Source organism: Neopelma chrysocephalum, unplaced genomic scaffold (genome assembly GCF_003984885.1).
Source record: "Neopelma chrysocephalum unplaced genomic scaffold, ASM398488v2 Primary Assembly neopelma1_347, whole genome shotgun sequence".
NCBI classification, from domain to species: Eukaryota; Metazoa; Chordata; class Aves; order Passeriformes; family Pipridae; genus Neopelma; species Neopelma chrysocephalum.
In genome coordinates this window covers 2822092-2840195 of record NW_020898011.1, presented here as the reverse complement: position 1 = coordinate 2840195, position 18104 = coordinate 2822092, and the positions used below count along the sequence as shown (strand labels likewise).

The window sequence follows — 18104 nt, the reverse complement described above, 5'->3', positions numbered from 1 at the left end:
GTAATGGGCCATAGATTTCCCCAGACAGAAGTGACACCAGGGCTCTCATCTGATGTCCTATCTCTACCTTCTCCTTATTGCCTCAGACAATTCAAATGCCACAGGAGAAGAGTTGCTCCTCTGCCACAAAGAAATATTAGTCCTCCCTGGAAATCCTTTGAGGCTTTGGAAAAGCTTTCCCAGTAATTCATTAGTTCCAAGGGGGGAAACTGGGTCCCAGCACACAGTGCTGGGCAGTGGAAATGGTACCAGGCTCCTTACAAACCATCCCAAGATATCCTGGCCCCTGGCCTCGCTCACAGCCTCTGGTGGGAGGGGACAACAGCAGGTGCATCAGGAAAAAGCCTGTCAAAATATTGGTAGGCAGTCTGAGCAATACAAACATCTTTGATACTTAAAAGTGTAGTCTTCAAGGAAACCTCATCTTCAGCCTGAACTGGAAATAAAACATTTTAAAAGTGCAGTTATTCGCAGTACCTGGATGTCACTTTGAGTTAGTCTAACCATTCTGTTTTGATAAAATCAAAATACTCCATTCTTACTTTGACTTTATATGCTATTGTCTACTATTAAATAGCTGCAACATAAAATGACTTCACTTCCTTCTGACAAGATGACTATGACAGGGTCATGTAATTCTGATAAAGTCAAAACACTTCATCTTCTGCAGGACACTCATGCACTAGAAAGCTTTTGACAAAACAGTGTTTTCCACTGCATAGGACTCCAGTCACAAAATTTTTGGCCAGTTGTGATAATCAAAGCAAGCCAGAACCTGACTTTTAACATCCTTAATAGAGGGGGACATCTCCCTTGTTAAGTGCATCACTAAATTGAATTTACTGAACAACACATCCCACTGACAACCTCAACACGTGCCAGCGCAGCTTTCCAGAACTCTGCTGCAGATCTGGGTTACCTTTGGCCAAAAACACAGATTTGGAAAACCACAGAGAATCTGGAATCATCACAGAATCATCTGGAAGGGACCCCGGAGACCGTCTGGGCCAACCTTGTGTTGAAAGCAGGGCCACAGACGAGGTTATCCACAGCCCTGTCAAGCCAAGTCCGGAATATTTTCATCCAGGTTTCTCTAGGCAGCTTATCCCAGCATCTGAGTGGTCCCAAAGTGAAGAAATTACTTCTAAAATTCAAATAGAAATACCCTGAAGCAACTGGTGCCTCTTCCCTTGTTCTCTCTGTGCATTCCTCCAAAGAGAATGAACATGTCCAGCTTCTCTCTCCTTTAGGAGTCTTACAGGAAATCCAGTTAATAGGCAAACCTGGGAAAAGGGGACAAAAAAAGACTTGCTCCACCAAGCCTATTGCATTTAAGCTGCTTGGAACATTCAGGACTCACAGGGACAAAAGCTCGGAAGCACAAAGACACACAGGCATAGGATTGATGGCCTTTCCAAGCACAAATTCTTGGAGGTAACTTATGCCTCATGACAACAAATTTATTACATTTATTGTGGAAAAATCAATGAAATTTTTCCAATTATTAGATCAAATTATGCAGCTGATTACAGAATGGACAGATGACCTTTCAAAAACAAGTTTTGGTTGGTTGACTTTTTCCCCCCCTTCTATGGCTTTTTTTTTCTAAGAACAGCAACTTTTTACCTCTTTTTTTTTTTTTTTTCCCCTCCAGTATGTTAGGTTGCTTAAAAATAAAAATGCAAACAAAATTAAAACACATTAAAGTCTAGGTTTGCTAAGGGATTTGTCTTCTAATAATTCTTTACCTTTCCTGAACAGGCATTGATCTGAGCAGCCACTTCCCGGACTAGAGAAAAATCTCCAAAACTTATCACTGGGGATCTGCAGGATGTGAACTTTCCCATCACAGATTTGGAGGACAGGAGGAAACATGAAAAACAGCTGCCTGATGGATTTTGCTCAGTGTTGAGCCACAGGAGAGGACATTTGCTCCAACTGGCACTGGAGCTGGAGCTTTTAGGGAAGAATTATTAAAGAGCATCTTACTCTAACACCTTGATCAAGGCAACTCTTAACTTTCTCTTGGTTTATTTAATTACTCAGAGATCACTGAACCTTTCACTAAAATGATGGTCCCTAAACCTCAGGGATTTGTGGTGCTCTTTTCTCAAGGGCTAGACATGAGAATTACTGGATTGAGCACACAGCTTTGCTCATTTTACTCCCAGAAATAGAACAGTAAACTTATTTGTCTTTAGACAGATTTGAAACTCAAGACACAGCTCAACTCTTACTTTTGCAAAAGCATAATGAAGCAGATGTTGAATGGTATTAAATCATCAGAAAAACAGAACTGATGCTATATTTTTATCTGATGGATAGAGCCCATGCTACTTACTATATTATAGTAAAACAGTGAAAAAAACCCAACAAAACAGACAATAAGAACTTGTTTATGGATTTGAGCCATAACATTATTTCCACATTCATGTTTTCTCAAATATTATGCAGTTGATTCAAGTCAATATTTTAAGAGGGGATAAGAAACAATTAGGTGCTGCAGGAAACTGATTATCCACAGAACATAACCCTCATTATCCACATCAATATAAATCCATTTCCTGAAAAAATGCTGCTCCTCATTATCGCTCCTGTTATTAAAGGCAACTTCATTTTTAGATGAGATAGCAATCCAAATTCCTAACCCTTCCTTCTCATGAAACTTCCAAAGGCAGGCCTGGATAAGGAATATTTCCCCCTTGAACAAATTTCAATGTCAGATTTTATTTTCTGCTGCCTTCTTTCTCTTGCAACTCCACACACAGAAGATATCCTGCTTCTACCCCAAAAATCGAGGCTTCTGTGCCCTGCTCTAGAGCCAGGGGTTTCAGAGAAGGAAATTGGTCACCCCTCAATGGACAATAAAGTCTCCACATAGCAGGAAAGAATAAAAATAATCCAAGGATCACACTATAAAATTAGGAATAAACAGTGTAACACACCTCAGCCAACATTTGTGAAACTGTGATCTATCACCAAGGTGCAAATCTAACTCTTTGAGAGCTAAAAAACAAACAGAGGAAAAGCAAACAAACTGTTTAAAACAAAATCAGGGTAACCAAATAAATGAAAATTATTTAGCAGCACCTTTCATCATGTTTCTGTGTGTGCTTACATACTGTTATTTTAAAAAGATATCAAAGTAGGAAAGATGCATTTAAATCCATTTCAGTACAAGAAGAGCAAGATTCAAGATCCTCTGATAGCCTCTAAAAGAATCCTATAAAACCAGACGTGTAATTATGAATATTGTGCTTTCTGTCCAACAGTAGCCACCACTGATGCTAATTAATAGATATTGTGGGGAAAGGGAATATGTTTTTTAGTGAAGTCAGCAGCAATTTTGCAATTAGATAATTCTTAGTAGAAAAATCTAGTTTTTAACACAAACTTTTTGAGAAAGTTTCTTGGGATTGGTATGGGATTTTAAGTCAAAGTAGAAAGGGACAAAAAAAACTCGAAAGAACAGTTTAGTGTCTGAAGAACTTTTACAGCACGTGGCGGAAGACCACATCCAAAACCTCTTTTCTGGCTAACCTGCAGCAATATGCCATAAAGTCCCCATTTCTGCCTCAAGCACCAGCTATTTTGGTGTGTCCTCCTTCTGTTTTCAAGTAAAAAACAAAAATAATAATAATAATAATAATAAAAAAACTTTTATACTCTTTCTATGTTGTCTCTTTCCATCTGTTACAATTTTTTTTTTACTTCTCCCACGTAAATGGTCCTTCAGCCTCTCCAGTATGAACCAGAAATCTCACTAATTAAAGAACATAGCCTGACTAAAGAAAAAGAGAACATATTTTATGTCTACATTAGGAGCACTTCAAACCATTTTTCCACCAAAGACTGTACATATGTTTACTCAAAGAACCCATGCTATTCATGAGTGGGCATTTTACAAGACAGAGGAAAAAGCACTATTCCTGAAAGGACTGCTTTGTAATATAGGATCTATGATAAGGTCAAAAGGAAGCATTTCTGGACGTGTTCCATCACTTGATGTTCAGGAAACCATTTTGTATGACACAAAGGATTAGGAAAAATAAGCTGCATGACATTTATTTTGTAATTTTAACATTAAGATCTGTAGAAACATTTTATTGTCAGTACAAAAGTTAACAGATTTTAATACTTATTTTACCCAATTTAAAAAAAAATTATTAAAAAAAAAAAACAAAACAAAACAAACACACCACCACATAAAACAGTGTAATTTGCATTCATATTCCATGGCCACATCAGTGTGAGTGTTCTGAAAGTAAAAACACAAGACTTCCGTAAAAAGATACAAACAACAGTGATATTTTAGCAGAGGCCAGTGCTATACCTACTGTTATGGAATGGATCAGAAGGAAATACTGGAGTCAGCATGAATTAATCCCTTAAAAAGACGCTGATATTCCTATGGCAAATTGTCATTATAAACAACTTCTCTCTTTTTAACTTAAGTTACAATAGAGGGATAGTCTAAAAGGCAAGAGATCCAGGCCAAAAGATCTGGAACCTATTATCCAGCTCAGGGAAGAGAACTGTAGTTAATTTGAGGCATGTGCAACTCAGGGTAGAGGCTCAGTCCCTTTTAGAGCAGCATGTTCTGCTATGGTTATAGACAAATTCATGTCTTTCCTTTCTTTAAGAACCCTTTCTAAAATTTTCTTTTTTTTTTTTTTTGGTGTGGAATGACTCTGCTTTTTGGCCGTGGCAAACCTTGCTAAAGAGTTAAATTGCTAAAGTGACAGGTATTGAGAATAAAAGACTTTCTTGTTAAAGGATTTGGTTTTGATAAGAATAATCATCTGACACTGCAGTATTTAAACACAAATAAATCAAAAGTTTAATTCCCCCAAATTAGTTATATACTGTAAATATTTCTTTTTTTTAAGATCTGAAAACTAGTAAAGTCTGAGCAATATATCTACTAGTTCTCTGTGCTGCCTGCATAGAAATGCCATTTAAATTACAAAAACACAACAACCCTATAAACGATTAACTGTTTTGTACATTACCAATTAGTTAATAAATTAATGATATACCATTTTCCCTGAAAGCAAAGTATTTTCCACCCTTGGATGGTGAAAATTAAGAAATTCTGTGTAAGAACAGCATTTAGCAAATAGCTGTTAAAAAAAGAGACTAATTTGCTAGGTGGATTGGGACATCCATTTTTTAAATCAATACAAAAAATAATTCATTGTAAATATATATAATATATATTTATACATATTTTGAATATATTTACATACATCCAGCACCTATATACTGCATTTTGTGCTCTGTAAGTGTGTGCCAACATATATTTTCTCCAAATATTACAAAATAAACAAGAAAGGCAGACCCCCCCGAGTTTGCCTCAAGTCCAACTGGTCCATTGTACAAACAAAGTCCGTCGCAGCTTTTCAGGAAGCCAGAAAATTCATGGGAATGGGTATCTGGACACAGCCCACAAACATTCTTTGTTGGGGCCGTTTAAAAGTTGCAAACGATGAGATTCTTTATGTAGGTTCTGACTGCTTTCCTCCAAGCTGGGGGTTTTTTTTCCCCCCATATTTCATATGTACAAGCAGAAATATTTAAGATCCTGGAGAAAAGCTTTGGTGTGGTACGTGGTAGGTAGCTTGACGTTTCTCATTTCTTTATTCCTCTGTGTGACTTCTTTTCATGTTTTGACACTTCCATTCATGTGTTGGTACTTGGGAAGGCAAGGTTCATAAGGCATCGGATCGGGAGAGAACACGGAGTCATCACCCGAGGAACACGAACTCCTCGTGTCGGGGTAGCTGGGTGAATACTGCTCCAGAGGTCCACTGAGGTCCAAATATTCCTGTAACAGAACAAATAAAGTGCTTTTTTTAGACAGCGAGCAAAGCTGACAATAGGATGTCACCACTGCTCAGATTTGGGTGGATCATCCAGTGGGTAAAAGAAAGTAGCTTAAAAACCACACTTGTTTCTGCTGCATTCAAAGTTGCCTGTTGCTCAAACATCTCATAAAACAAGGAGCTCGAGTAGAGAAAGAAAAACCCAACCAATAACACGGTATTTTCTGAAGTCCAGCATCACCAGCATTAGCTGTGTCAGTGGGAATAAACATGGCAACCACATCAAAAGAGGGCTTTTCACTCGCAATGATAAAAATGAAATTTCATCCTAAATAGAACCACTTTTTCTTTAGCACATGGTAGTGATTTGGAGAGGGAAAGACACTTCCAACTTTATATTCCCTTGGTCACTTCGAATATCTGGTTTATATTTCGTGATATTAAATTTGTGTTTAAACACGCAGTGGCATACGTGCAAAAAAAAAAAAAAGGAACAGAAAGAAAAACAAAATTAAACTCACAAGATTTGGGTTTTTTACACTGCATATTTGTGTGTGTGTGTGTGTTGTGTGTCCCAGAGTAGCCATGACCAAAGCAGTCGTTAAAAAAGGAAATATCATCTGCTGAATCCAAGTTTTGGGTTAAGGCTCTTTTCGCTAGAAACAACAGTTTTGGCAAGAGAATAAAGTTATTTTTCCCCTTGAAATGTTCCTTCTCTTTCAACTTCTAAAGGCAGCTGCATTCATTTAAATGCAATCTCTTCATTTGCTAAACCACAAGTTATGATCGTACTGACGAGACAAGTCTTCCACCTCAGTCAGTATTTTATGCTGCTGTGCTTAGGTTTGGGGTAATTTAGTTGTTTGGCCAACATATTATTTTTTTTAAGTCAGACATTCAATCATTACCATATCATAGTTAAAAAATGGTCACCATTTTGAAAGGAGGGTGTGGAATGCAAGTTTTAAAATGCTGAGAAATACAACAGGGAGCAAAAGAAGGGAGTTTGGATCTATTGATTACTGCCCGTCTGGTTGCCAAGGCTTTTGAAAAATCCTCAAGGGCAATTCTGACACGTATTCACGGATTAGAAAATCAGTCCTAAACAACCAGAAATAATCAGCCACTTTTTAGACAGACAGAAGGGGAAAGTATCCCAGTATTTGAAGCAAGAGAGCTTTCTCAAGGGCTATCAAGATGTGGCTTGTCACATCAAAAGACTTGATGTAATTCAGTCATGAATTCAGGATTGAAGGCAGGATCCATATCCCCTCTCTCACATCCTTATCCAGTGTCAATGGCCAGAGTCACATCAAGGGGCAAAAGAACTAACACCAGGTTGGCTCCTGGTGTTGATACAACAACACAGCCAGGACACTGACTCTTGGTGACCTCTGCTCATGTGGCTCAGGGAAACTTAGGAAATAGAGTCTTTTGGGGAAAAAAACCTAACAAGAAAACCCATTAAAAACTCAAACATTAAAAATTCAACATGGAAAAGAGCAAGACTTTACTATTTAAACAGAAATAATTACTTGCACAAATGCAGAAGACGATATTATTGGCTGTCCTAGGAATTCTTTAGGTTGTTGGGTAAACTAGGCTGACCCCGTGTCAACAGTGTGATTCTGGGGAGAAAGGGAAAGTGCCACCGTGGAGAGGATAACCAGAAGTGCTGTCACACTGAAGCATGAAGGACCTCCACTCCTGGAAAACGGTGCAGATTACACAAAATCAGAGATCTCAAAAGCTGTGGAGGAAAACGGGACGTGTCGGAGTTCTCGGGAGACGCTGAGATGACAACGAGCTTTCAGGAACGTGAAATGTGCCACAAAAGCAAGCAAAATAATTTGCTTTCTGTGTCCAGAGTAAATAGGACAAAAGCAATGTCTGATGGTGAAAGATTAGAGATTAGGGGAACAAAGCAATGAGCTGTCAAGGGGCGATGCCGAAACACAGCAGTGGAGATCTTTAAGGACAAGTTACATAAACATCTGTCAGGAATGACAAACGTATAGTGGATCCTGCCGTAGGCCCGTCAGATGGACTGGACGTGTTCCTAAGCTTTTTCCATCCGTTTTTCCTATGATTCTACTCTTAAGTAATTTACATAACCCCAAAGGCCTTTTCAGGTTACCTTTGAGATCATTCCAGGTCTATGAGCAGTACAGAATTGGGAAGGCGAGGCGGTTAAACACACACAAAAAAGAAAGAAAGCAATATCCTTTCCCAGGCTTAGAATTGCAGCCCAGAACCTCCCTCTTGAGTTTGCAAACACGTATCCAGTCCAAGCCACCCAGCAGTCCGCAGTGGCAGCCGGCCCATCCAACTGGTCTTGTGAAATCATCTATAAATCAGGCAGGAAAAGAGGCAGCCAGCATTGGATGAGGTGAAGATGGTACCGGGATGCAGAGCTGCATCACCAACTCCATAGGGAGCACACATTCCTGCCCCATCTCTGAGCCTTTTCTGAAGATGCCACTTTTTAGAGTAAGCCTTAAAACCAGAATCAAGAAAATTCATAGCTGCTGCTGAAGCCAAAGAATCTTTTTTCAACCAGGTATACTGGGCAAATGATGATTACAAAAAAATGGCATCTCTTGCCTCAGGTTCTCCGGTCATCTCCATTGTACACAGGCTTTCCTAAAGCTCCTCCATAATCCACTCTTTATTTCTCTGACAATTCTAAAAAATTAGAATTATGTTGAGAGGCCATATAAAGTGATTCAAATTTTTCTTCTATCCTTCTCCCCTTATAAAGAAGCAATAAAAATATCTGAAAATCTCATTTTGAAATGAGTCAAAACAAGTTGTTGCAACTTTCCTGTGTAAGTGCTTTGTTTTTTTTTTTCCTCCCATTATACATATAATTTCTCAGAAGTAATAGGAGTTTGTAGAATATTTCTGGGACACCAAGTATTTTCTCTTAAAAGAAGTTTCCACCAAAAGAATCAACGTTTCCATCACTTGTGATTTTCCTCAAAGGTGCATGTGGTTTAGTGATAAGAGAACTGATTCCTGTGTGAATACCCTAATCAGTGTGTTCCTTGCTAAAAACTAATAATATCTCAGACCTCTGAAAGAACGCTCTTCAAATAAAACCTTTTTGCATTCACATATCCCAACCTGAAGCAGTGTTAGGCAGGACCTTTGGATAATTGGATGGCTGTCTGCACGTCCCCCGTGGGTCCTCGTTCCCTCCACAGAGAGCTTTTCACTGAACTTAATTCACTCTCAGACACATCATCTGAAATCTGCCATTGACAATCTCTCCTCTTCTGACCTACATATCGTGGGTGGGGATCGAACCGAGCCGATAAATGAAAAACACCACAGACTCCATGTCTCTCCTTCACATGAAATTCATGTGGAAACACAAATATTGCCTCTCGACCTGTTGCGTGCAGCCCCTCAATGCTGCAACGCTAAAAACCACCAAGAGATGCAATAAACAAAACCAGTTTAGTGGTGTGTTTCTTTTTAGTTACATAAATCAAGGCATAATGGCAAGAGACTGAGGATTTCACAGGACACATAGTTTAGCTGTGTGTAACCTCGGAGGACACAACGACAAACAGAACAAGAAGTGAACTTGAGCAAGATTTCATAATTAAATAAATTCCATCTGCCTCCTGAACCATTTGTCCTGATCAGCGGCTTACGGAGGGAAACAATTTACCTACCTCATTAGTTGTGAGGGTGAGAATCCGATCCAAGTCTTCTACCAACTGTTTGAAAGTCGGTCTCTGTGAAGGCACAGCATGCCAGCAATCTCTCATCATCATATAGCTGCAAGAAACACACATTTGCCTGGCTTAATTAAAATCACGCATCCCCCTCACAAACCTTTGCATACACAGCCCATGTTGTTCTTCACCAGCAAGGCAGGGAGCACACACAGCCCTACACATGGACCACTGAATTCCCAAACTCGTGCAACACTCCCTGCCCTCAAAGGTGCTTTCTACTTCTGTCTCTCCCCAGCTCAGTGCCTAAATTGCCTTGTTGTGGACTCAGTTCTGCAGCCTTCTGTGCCAGCAATTTCAAAAGTATTAAATCACACGTGAATCATTATTTTTTGGACTGCAGTCTTCGTGAAGGAATTAAAATGGTAAAATAATTAAAAATAGTTAAGGTCTATATTGAAATACCAGAAAGGGAAAGCACACTCCCCTCCTCACCAGGAGATAATGCTGTGCTAACACAGAAGTTCCCAGATGCGTTTTTTGGTGTACAAAAGCAGCCTGATGTGCCTTACATATGATCAGTGGTATGTGCAGCATTTACAGATTTTCATGTTAACAATATTAAAACAAATATGGGTGTAAAAACACTGTCAGAGACTGGCTTGCAGATAATCTCTTCTTTTTTCAATAGGATCACAGTGGGGTGTGCAAAGAAGCCTCCTCTTCCAAACATTCCTTGAAATCCTTTTCATTCTCTTTCTTTACATATCTATACCCACACATATATCCACAATTTTAGAGTCAAGCACTTCTGAAAATGTTTGATTCTGCTGGGGGTAGTATTAAACATGTGAATTCAGTGCAACTGTGCCCTTCAACCCTGGCACAGCAAATCAGGGTCCTTACAGTTCATTGGTGCAGTTGGCAGGTTTATCCATCCGGTGCCCTTCTTTAAGCAGCTTAAAAAGTTCCTCCACTGGGATTCCTGGGTAGGGTGATCCTCCTAACGTGAAGATCTCCCACATTAACACACCAAATGACCAGCTGCAAATCAAAGAGAAAGCTGCATTAGAAGATCTGCCTGACTGCTGGAAACAGAGAATTCCAGTCCCTCCTAGGAGATGCTTAAATGAGCCTCTGCCCAGCTCTGACTGCAGGACAGTGATCTGGGAAGTGCATCAGCTGCATGGACAACATATAGAATGGGGACTGACCTCAGAATGTTCCAAACACACCCTTTCCCTTTGTCTGACGTGCTCTGAGCTACTGCAAAGAACTGCATCTTCACAGCTTAATGACTTACAGAACGCTCACAGCTCAGCTGGATCGCAATTATGTGGCAGGATATTTTGGAAAAAGCAGGCTGTTCAAAACAAAAATATTTTGCATCACCCTGCTCTTCTTTTTTTTTTTTTTTAATTTCATTTGTTGTTAACTTTTGCTAGGAAATGAAGGAGGATAATTTTAAGGCAGTTTTCCTGCCTGCCTGCCTCATCACGTCTTGCTGGCAACCTGGGGCTCTTTGGCAGGCAGCTTTGCCAGGTGAGCAACAGCACACAGCTTGCACTGGCTCCTGAGCTTCTCTGCAGCTCCCCCAGCTCTGCAGCAGGGCATTTTAGTAAACTGTTTGCACAAACTTACAATAATATTATCTTTAGCCATCTTCAAAGCCACCATGGGGCCAAGAGTCTCCAAGACTCGGCACTGAAATCCTCGTGCTGAGGAGCTCGGACTGACTTTCAGTCCCGAACCAGTGAAGTGGTTTACTTCACATTCACCTAAATATTTTGCCAAGATGTTATTTTAAAACACAAGTTTGATCCACCCTTAACCTGTGTATATAGTTTCCTTTGTAAATGATGTAAAGATTGCAGGAAACGCCTCAGTAAATGGTTTTCATAAGGAGAGAGCAGCTCGGGAAGTGCACGCAGGTTAAAGACAGAGGAGATACTTCTTATTTTCTCCATCCTGCCTTTTTTCTTTTTAACCCTGCACTGACATGCATAACCTTTTACACCTGTGCTGGGAAGCATCCAGCCCTTTACAGTTAACAGCTTCTCTTGGAGAAATAAAAAACTTAAGATCTTCATCTGTATTGCACAAGAAATACACGTCTACTTCAAGCACAATGCACACCAAACTGTAACAGCAAGCAGAATAAACCCTGAGCAGTTGCATCAGCCAGCGACTCCGTGCTCACATTAAAAGATTTTGGAGTGTCAGAGTCCAATGATTTCCTGCTACATGTGAACTACTGCTGGGAAGCAACACCACTTCTAAAAACCAGCGAAATCTTTTCCAGTATGCCCAGCCTATGTTTTATTATACCTAATCTTAGCACGGATTTTTATAAGAAGTTTTCATGAACTTTCCCTTTTTTTTTTTTCTTTCTTTTCTCTCTCTCTCTCTCTGTTTTTTTTTTAAACCTGAAGGAAGTCCAGAGTATGTCAAAAGCCAAGCAAATTAGATAGACTCTTTGTAGCTGCACATCCGTAAATAAGTTCAAGGGGGGAAACTTCCGCAGTGACAGAAGGAGGTTAGCATTTTCCACCTTTCATGTGCTTTGAAGCTGGGCAGATTAGTAACAGAGCACTGGTTAGCAGTCTACCATAAAATCCTCACTTTCTAAGGGCCAGTCCTGTTCCATCTATTAATATGTGAAGCAGAATGAAAACTCTTAAAGGTAAAGGACAACGGCGAAATACATTTGAAATATCCCAAACTTTTACAGATATACATCAAAACAATCTTCCTTCCCACCACCCCCCAAACCCCATTCAAATCAGACCACTTACACATCACTTTGATGTGTGTAAACTCTGTCAAACAGAGCTTCTGGAGCCATCCACTTTACTGGAAGCCGTCCCTGTGAGTTTGGAGAGGAAGGGAAGAAAAAATTACAATGGTAGTGATTTCCAGGATGATTTCAGCATCATAATTTTTTTTAAAGATTAATCAATTCTCAAAGAGAAGTCTGTTAATGCAAATCAGCACATAATTTACTCCTAACATATTCAGAAAAATTAGTAAGATGTTCAAAAGTAGGGACACTGTTAAGTTAAATGGATATAAACACTGAAGATAAAATTAAAAGCATTGACAGTTCCCAAAAAGTTCCCAGACTGCTTGCTAGGAGAAGGATAGGATAAGCAGATCAAAATAAAAAATATCATTTTACTACGGGCTCCTTAAAGACAAAAACATCACAATTAATAAACCTCTGAAAACCAGGCCTGCCTGCAAAAATAAATTGGTTACTAAACCCAAGAATTTTGTTTTTCTGTTCCTTTTGCAGTGATCCAAAGCTCACAGTCAGAGCTGCCTGTTGCTTTGCACACAAAGTCTGCCTGGAGCTCAGGAACTGTGCTAAGTGTGACATGAAGAAGATTCAATTCCCTCCGGTACTGCTGTACCTGGTTCTTCTTCTGGCTTTTGGAAGTGGGCAAATATTACCAGTAAAATGCCACTAATCACTTAGTGATTTTCATAGATAAGCCACTTAACATGATTGTTAACATTAAGTAATATTTATACATAATAAAGCCTGAAGAACTCAATGAGTTCTGCAGAGTTCCCATCAAAACCCAAATGCAGCTCAGCAGGACCTTAAGAGATCCCCTGAGGGGGTGCAAGGAATTCAAACTAGGCACCAATACTACATCCAAAACGTTTTATCTTCTTGATTTGGAACAGGTTAAACAGCAAACCAGCGACAGTGTGGGGAGGACAAATCAATTTTCTCAACCTCTAGCCCCACTTTGATATCACCACCATAGTTTGTACATAACAAACTAAGCACAGGCAAAGGCATGAAGTTGTATGTGGCATCACCACACAGAAACAGGATTTTTATTATTAATTTCCACTTATTTCAAGTGACTGGAGCCAGGGACACAGGCAAAAAAAGTTCTTGTATTTTAGCATTTCTAATCCTACAATATACAGCCTCTTTGCTTATCTTTTTAGCTGTCACTGTAAGAGGGGACAGAAATGCTTATGTCCTTGATCCCTGTTTTCTGTCAGCGATGAAAAGTGAGGCTGCTGTACAAGAAGCCCATTAAGTTTACAACCACAGTTTTGAAATGAATCACTGAAAGAAACACTTGTTTCCAGAGATTAGAAAACCATCCACTTACATTAGTAGTCTTTTTATAATAATCTATATTGTTGATGTCTCTGGCTAAACCAAAGTCTGCTATTTTCATGACATTGTTTTCAGTTACCAAAACATTTCTTGCAGCCAAGTCTCGATGGATACACTGGAAAGAAAGAAGAAAAAAAAAAACAGGCCACTGAAATAAACTGCTGTAAAAGTGAAAGTACTTCCAATGCTTCCAGCACCATAACTAAGTCTCCTTTACAGATTTAACTGGAATAACAAGGTGGGAAAGCCACACATTTATAACAAGCCCGTGAAATATGATTTTCTTAATTATTGCAATCCATCCCCTCAGCTGCTGTTTCCAAGTTGAACAAAGGCTCTAAGGAGTGTCTTAGAAAATCCTGGTCTACTTAAGACTTTTATTTTGGCTAAGGCTGAAAGCTTGGGTGGTGACCCAAATTGTGCCAAGCGTTTTGTGATTCACTCTCCACTACATATGCCCAGGTACAGGTATTGTAGCACTTTCACTACAAATACTGTTAATGAACATTTTATTGTGTTGCTTCTCTTAAATTATATTGTCTCACCAGAGCTCAAACTTGACAATCTGGATCAGTGCAACTGTTCTCAGTATTAAAGATATTAATAAAATTGTAAACCAGATGTCTAGGGTGTGTATATTAACTTCAACCATGAGACTGTAACAATTTAATGATGAAAAGAAAAAAAAACCCAAAACAATTGGGGCTTGGCTGTTTGCTTTTAAAACAGCCTGGATACTGAAACTAAACGTGTTATCTCCTGAGAGATGTTTCCTTATGTCAGCACTACCCTGACACTGAAAGGAATCTGTGACTGCTCTGGATATTACTTCTATTTAAGTAGCATTATTAGGGTTGATAGAATGTGGCAGGGGAGCATGGGAAGAAACATGGCATTTGGAATCCCACTAGGATATTCTGCTTATTTTCAAGTTAAACATATATTTTCCCCCCTCTCCTCAATTTTGGGTCACTATATGTTGTACTCTTTATTTCAGTGCACAGACATGGTGGATCAACCCCACTACAAAAAGCAACACAACAGTCAACTTCTTTCTTGCATTATAATTTGCCCCAGCAATCTGCTGAGATCTCTTATCCCACATGGGCCAAATGAGCCTGTGAAATTTCTGATTCCCACTGGGTTAAGCCATGGGGAACTGCCAGGAAAAACCTGCTCCAGCAATGCCTCCATGTGCCCAGGACCAGACAACAGCACATGATTTCAGCATCCCATCAGCCCTCTAATTCAGCATCAGCAGTGCCATGGTAGCAGAAACAACATGGGCCACCCTTTCTACTTCCAAAAGCATCCAACCAACTTTGCAAATGGGATATTGTTTCGAAGTACAACTGCTTGTAAGGCAAAAACTTTCTGTAAGGCAAAAAGTAGGTGCACAAACATCATCTTTTTTTTTTTTTTTTGGAAGTCTCAGTGAGCCATTTACTGGATTGAAATAACAAGAACACTGGCCTTCTCACAGCTCCTGCATGATGGAAATACCGTGAGAAGACCAGCTCTCTTATTATTCCAGCTCAGTAAATGGATCCCTAAGGGGAAAAGGACTCGTGAAACACAAACAGAAATGGTGGGATATCTGAGGCACCGGAATGCACAGTTCTGCTACGTGCTGCCTTTGTTTTCCCTCTGCCTCGCACTCTGTCAAGTCCAGCACAGCACCAATCAAGTGTTTGTGCAAAGGAATTGCACCAAGGATGCTGTGGTTCCACCCTGTCCATCTGTGTGAGGACACACCTTCTTGGCAGTGTCCTACAACAGCACCTCAGAGCTTCTCAGCAGGACGCCCGTTCTCAAGATTTGCCAATCAAAAGATTTATTTTTGCCTTTCACATCAGCTCTATGTTCTTGAGACCTGGCTCAGTGCCAGGCAAGTGTTTCATTAATCTTAGACAGAGACATCCTGAGATGTGTCACCTAATCAATACTCCTGCTTACTCCATCGGAAGAGTTTTGGTGTCATGCACATCACCCTGCCGACCCTACCACGCTAAGATTTACTGTTTCAAAACAAAAGAGTAAAAAGCAAAATTAAACCTAGAATTCCCTCTCTCCCCCAACCCCTACGAGCGCAGAAAAAAACAGTAACAAAATCATGACTCCACGCAACAGGAATGGAGGGTCACTCTCAGCCCTGGTCTTTGGTTAAAAACAGCTCCGTGCTTGGGAGTGGGCATGACTGGAAATCAGTATAAATCCCACTAACCACTCCACACCCTGCAGGAAGCACTTATCATCAATATCTGCTGCTCTGGTTTAGCCATTGGGTCCCAAACACCACCCAGGGTATTCATGATTGCTTGTCCACCAAGCCACAGTATGTTTACAGAGTTAGTTATACAGGGCTATTTAAGGTTTCATAACTATAATTTAATCAAATTACTGGTTAAAAAAAATAACGCTTGAAGACCAAGTTTAAGAAATAAGTGTCTTGGGATACGACAGGATAAATAAATTCTTTCAACAAGCTTGCTCTCCTGGCAAACACCAGTTTTAAGTAAAGTGCATAATTTAAGTGACTAATACACTCCATTTATTTTTGCCTCTTCTGTTCACTATTTTTGCCCTGGTGTCTTGGGCCTTCTTAACTCTGCCTGTTATTATTCTGTAAATCCTTTCAGTAACCGAATTCATTTGTTTTACATCACTATGTGAATGGATCTGGTTGATTTGACTGGAAACAGAAGGCAAACAGAGCCTGCTGTCTCATGGGTGGAGTAATGTGACTTGTGTAATCAAGTGACCACCTGTGCTTATGAATTCAAACTGCAGATATGCATGCAATATTTACTTTAAATGATCCATTCCGGGCCTCATTTTAGCAATACTGTTAAACAAAAGATGAAAAACTTAAAAGTGCACGAATTTTCCCACTGATCTCCATTGAGTATGGATTATGCAACCTGTTTGAGAAAGCTCACTCTCCCAGCAAATTCTTGAACATAAACGAGGCGAGAACAAAACTAAACCAGAAAAAAAGCGCCGGAGAAACGCACGTCAGGTGCTTTGTGAGGTGTTTGCTGAGCTCTACCTACTTTTTGTGAAGCCAGGTACTCCATGCCTCTTGCCAGCTGGTATGTGCAGGACACAAGGTCCTTGAATGTCATCTGCTCCTCTGGCACCCTGTTGATGTCGAAGGAGTACTCCATGCCCGGCGGGCGGCGAGCCCGCAGGTATTCCCGCAGGTTCCCTTTGGAAGCATATTCCACTATCACGTACAACGGGCCTGGGGATGAGCAGAAACGTGGGGAAAACGGGAGTCAGGCCCAAGGGGAAAAGGTTTTTTCATGTAAAGAAGTTTTTTTCAGCGTTCTGTAATAAATTAACCGAATCGATAAATGTCACGCGGGGAAATCAGTAAGCACCACTTGAAGGGAAAAGAAATAAAAAAGAAGAGGTTTGGACCTGGTGAAGGGACCGGCCCAAAGCTCCACAGCAGGATGGTTATAAGTACCTAAATTACAATACAATTAGTGGCTTAAAGTACCTAAACCCTGACCCCGTGCCTGTTCCTTTCAGACCATGCCATGTACTGAAAAATGAACATTTTCATTAAAAAAATACCTCGAGATCTCAAACAAGGGGAAAGTGCTCCTTAAAATTATTTTAATTTCCAGAGTCTTATGCCGTTCTGCACGGCTTTACGTGGCATAATTAGCTTTCCTGGACTAAGAGTGCTTGTTTCAAACTCGTGGGATAAAAGTTCTCCTAAAGCAGGACTGACAATTCAGAACAACAGGCGTGGGTAAAGCCCCTGCAAAAGGTCATTTGTTCCCTACAGCAAAGGATTAGAGAGTTTTCATATGATATAGTACCCCTTCTCATATTAAGGCTGCAGCTATAATGAGACACAGAAGTTAAAATATTGCTGTTAAGCTAGAGAAATACCTAAAAATCCCATCACTGCATGACTGCTTCCTTAAAACCTCTTGAAAAATTATGATTAATGAGACTTTCGCAGACCCCGTTGGAAAGTCCTGGTTTGCTTCCTTTTCTCTACTTACCATCCTGGGTACAGGCTCCAAGGAGATTGATGATATTTTTATGCTTCCCAATCATCTTCATCATCTCCATCTCTGACACCAGGTCAGACAGATCTTTTTCTGTGGCATCATCTGTAGAAGAAACAGGTTCAGTTCATATTTTCTAGCACGCCAGCCTGAACTTCACTAAGGCTCAGCAGTTGGTGTAAAAGACGTGACTCAAAATGCAGAACACACCGTATGTTATACAAAGTCATATGTTATGTTTTAAATAAAATAGTATCAACCTCTTTGATGGACTAACCAAGTCTTCAGTGTTTAATGTTAAAAGGCAGCAGAGTAATATCAGACATAAAAAAAGCTGTCTTTAGCTATCAAACCTCCAATAACTACGCCTCTCCTGCAAACTACCCTCACAATTAAATTCAAAATAAATAGGCACCAACCA

The 18104-nt window shown here is 39.9% G+C and overlaps 1 protein-coding gene across 8 annotated transcripts in view; it reads right to left on the bottom strand.

Annotated features, from left to right (window-relative positions):
- Positions 1–4054: 4054 nt before the first annotated feature.
- The window catches only part of FGFR2 (fibroblast growth factor receptor 2), an 83584-nt gene continuing 69534 nt past the window's right edge, over positions 4055–18104 (bottom strand). For all 8 annotated transcript variants that reach the window (XM_027705614.1, XM_027705615.1, XM_027705620.1 and 5 more), the window contains 7 exons: positions 17678–17788; positions 16709–16899; positions 13648–13770; positions 12307–12377; positions 10418–10555; positions 9509–9614; positions 4055–5827 (listed from right to left, as the gene is read on the bottom strand). In XM_027705614.1, the coding sequence (XP_027561415.1) occupies positions 5663–5827; positions 9509–9614; positions 10418–10555; positions 12307–12377; positions 13648–13770; positions 16709–16899; positions 17678–17788 (905 nt within the window). In that variant the 3' untranslated portion in view covers positions 4055–5662. The remainder of the gene's footprint in view (positions 5828–9508; positions 9615–10417; positions 10556–12306; positions 12378–13647; positions 13771–16708; positions 16900–17677; positions 17789–18104) is intronic.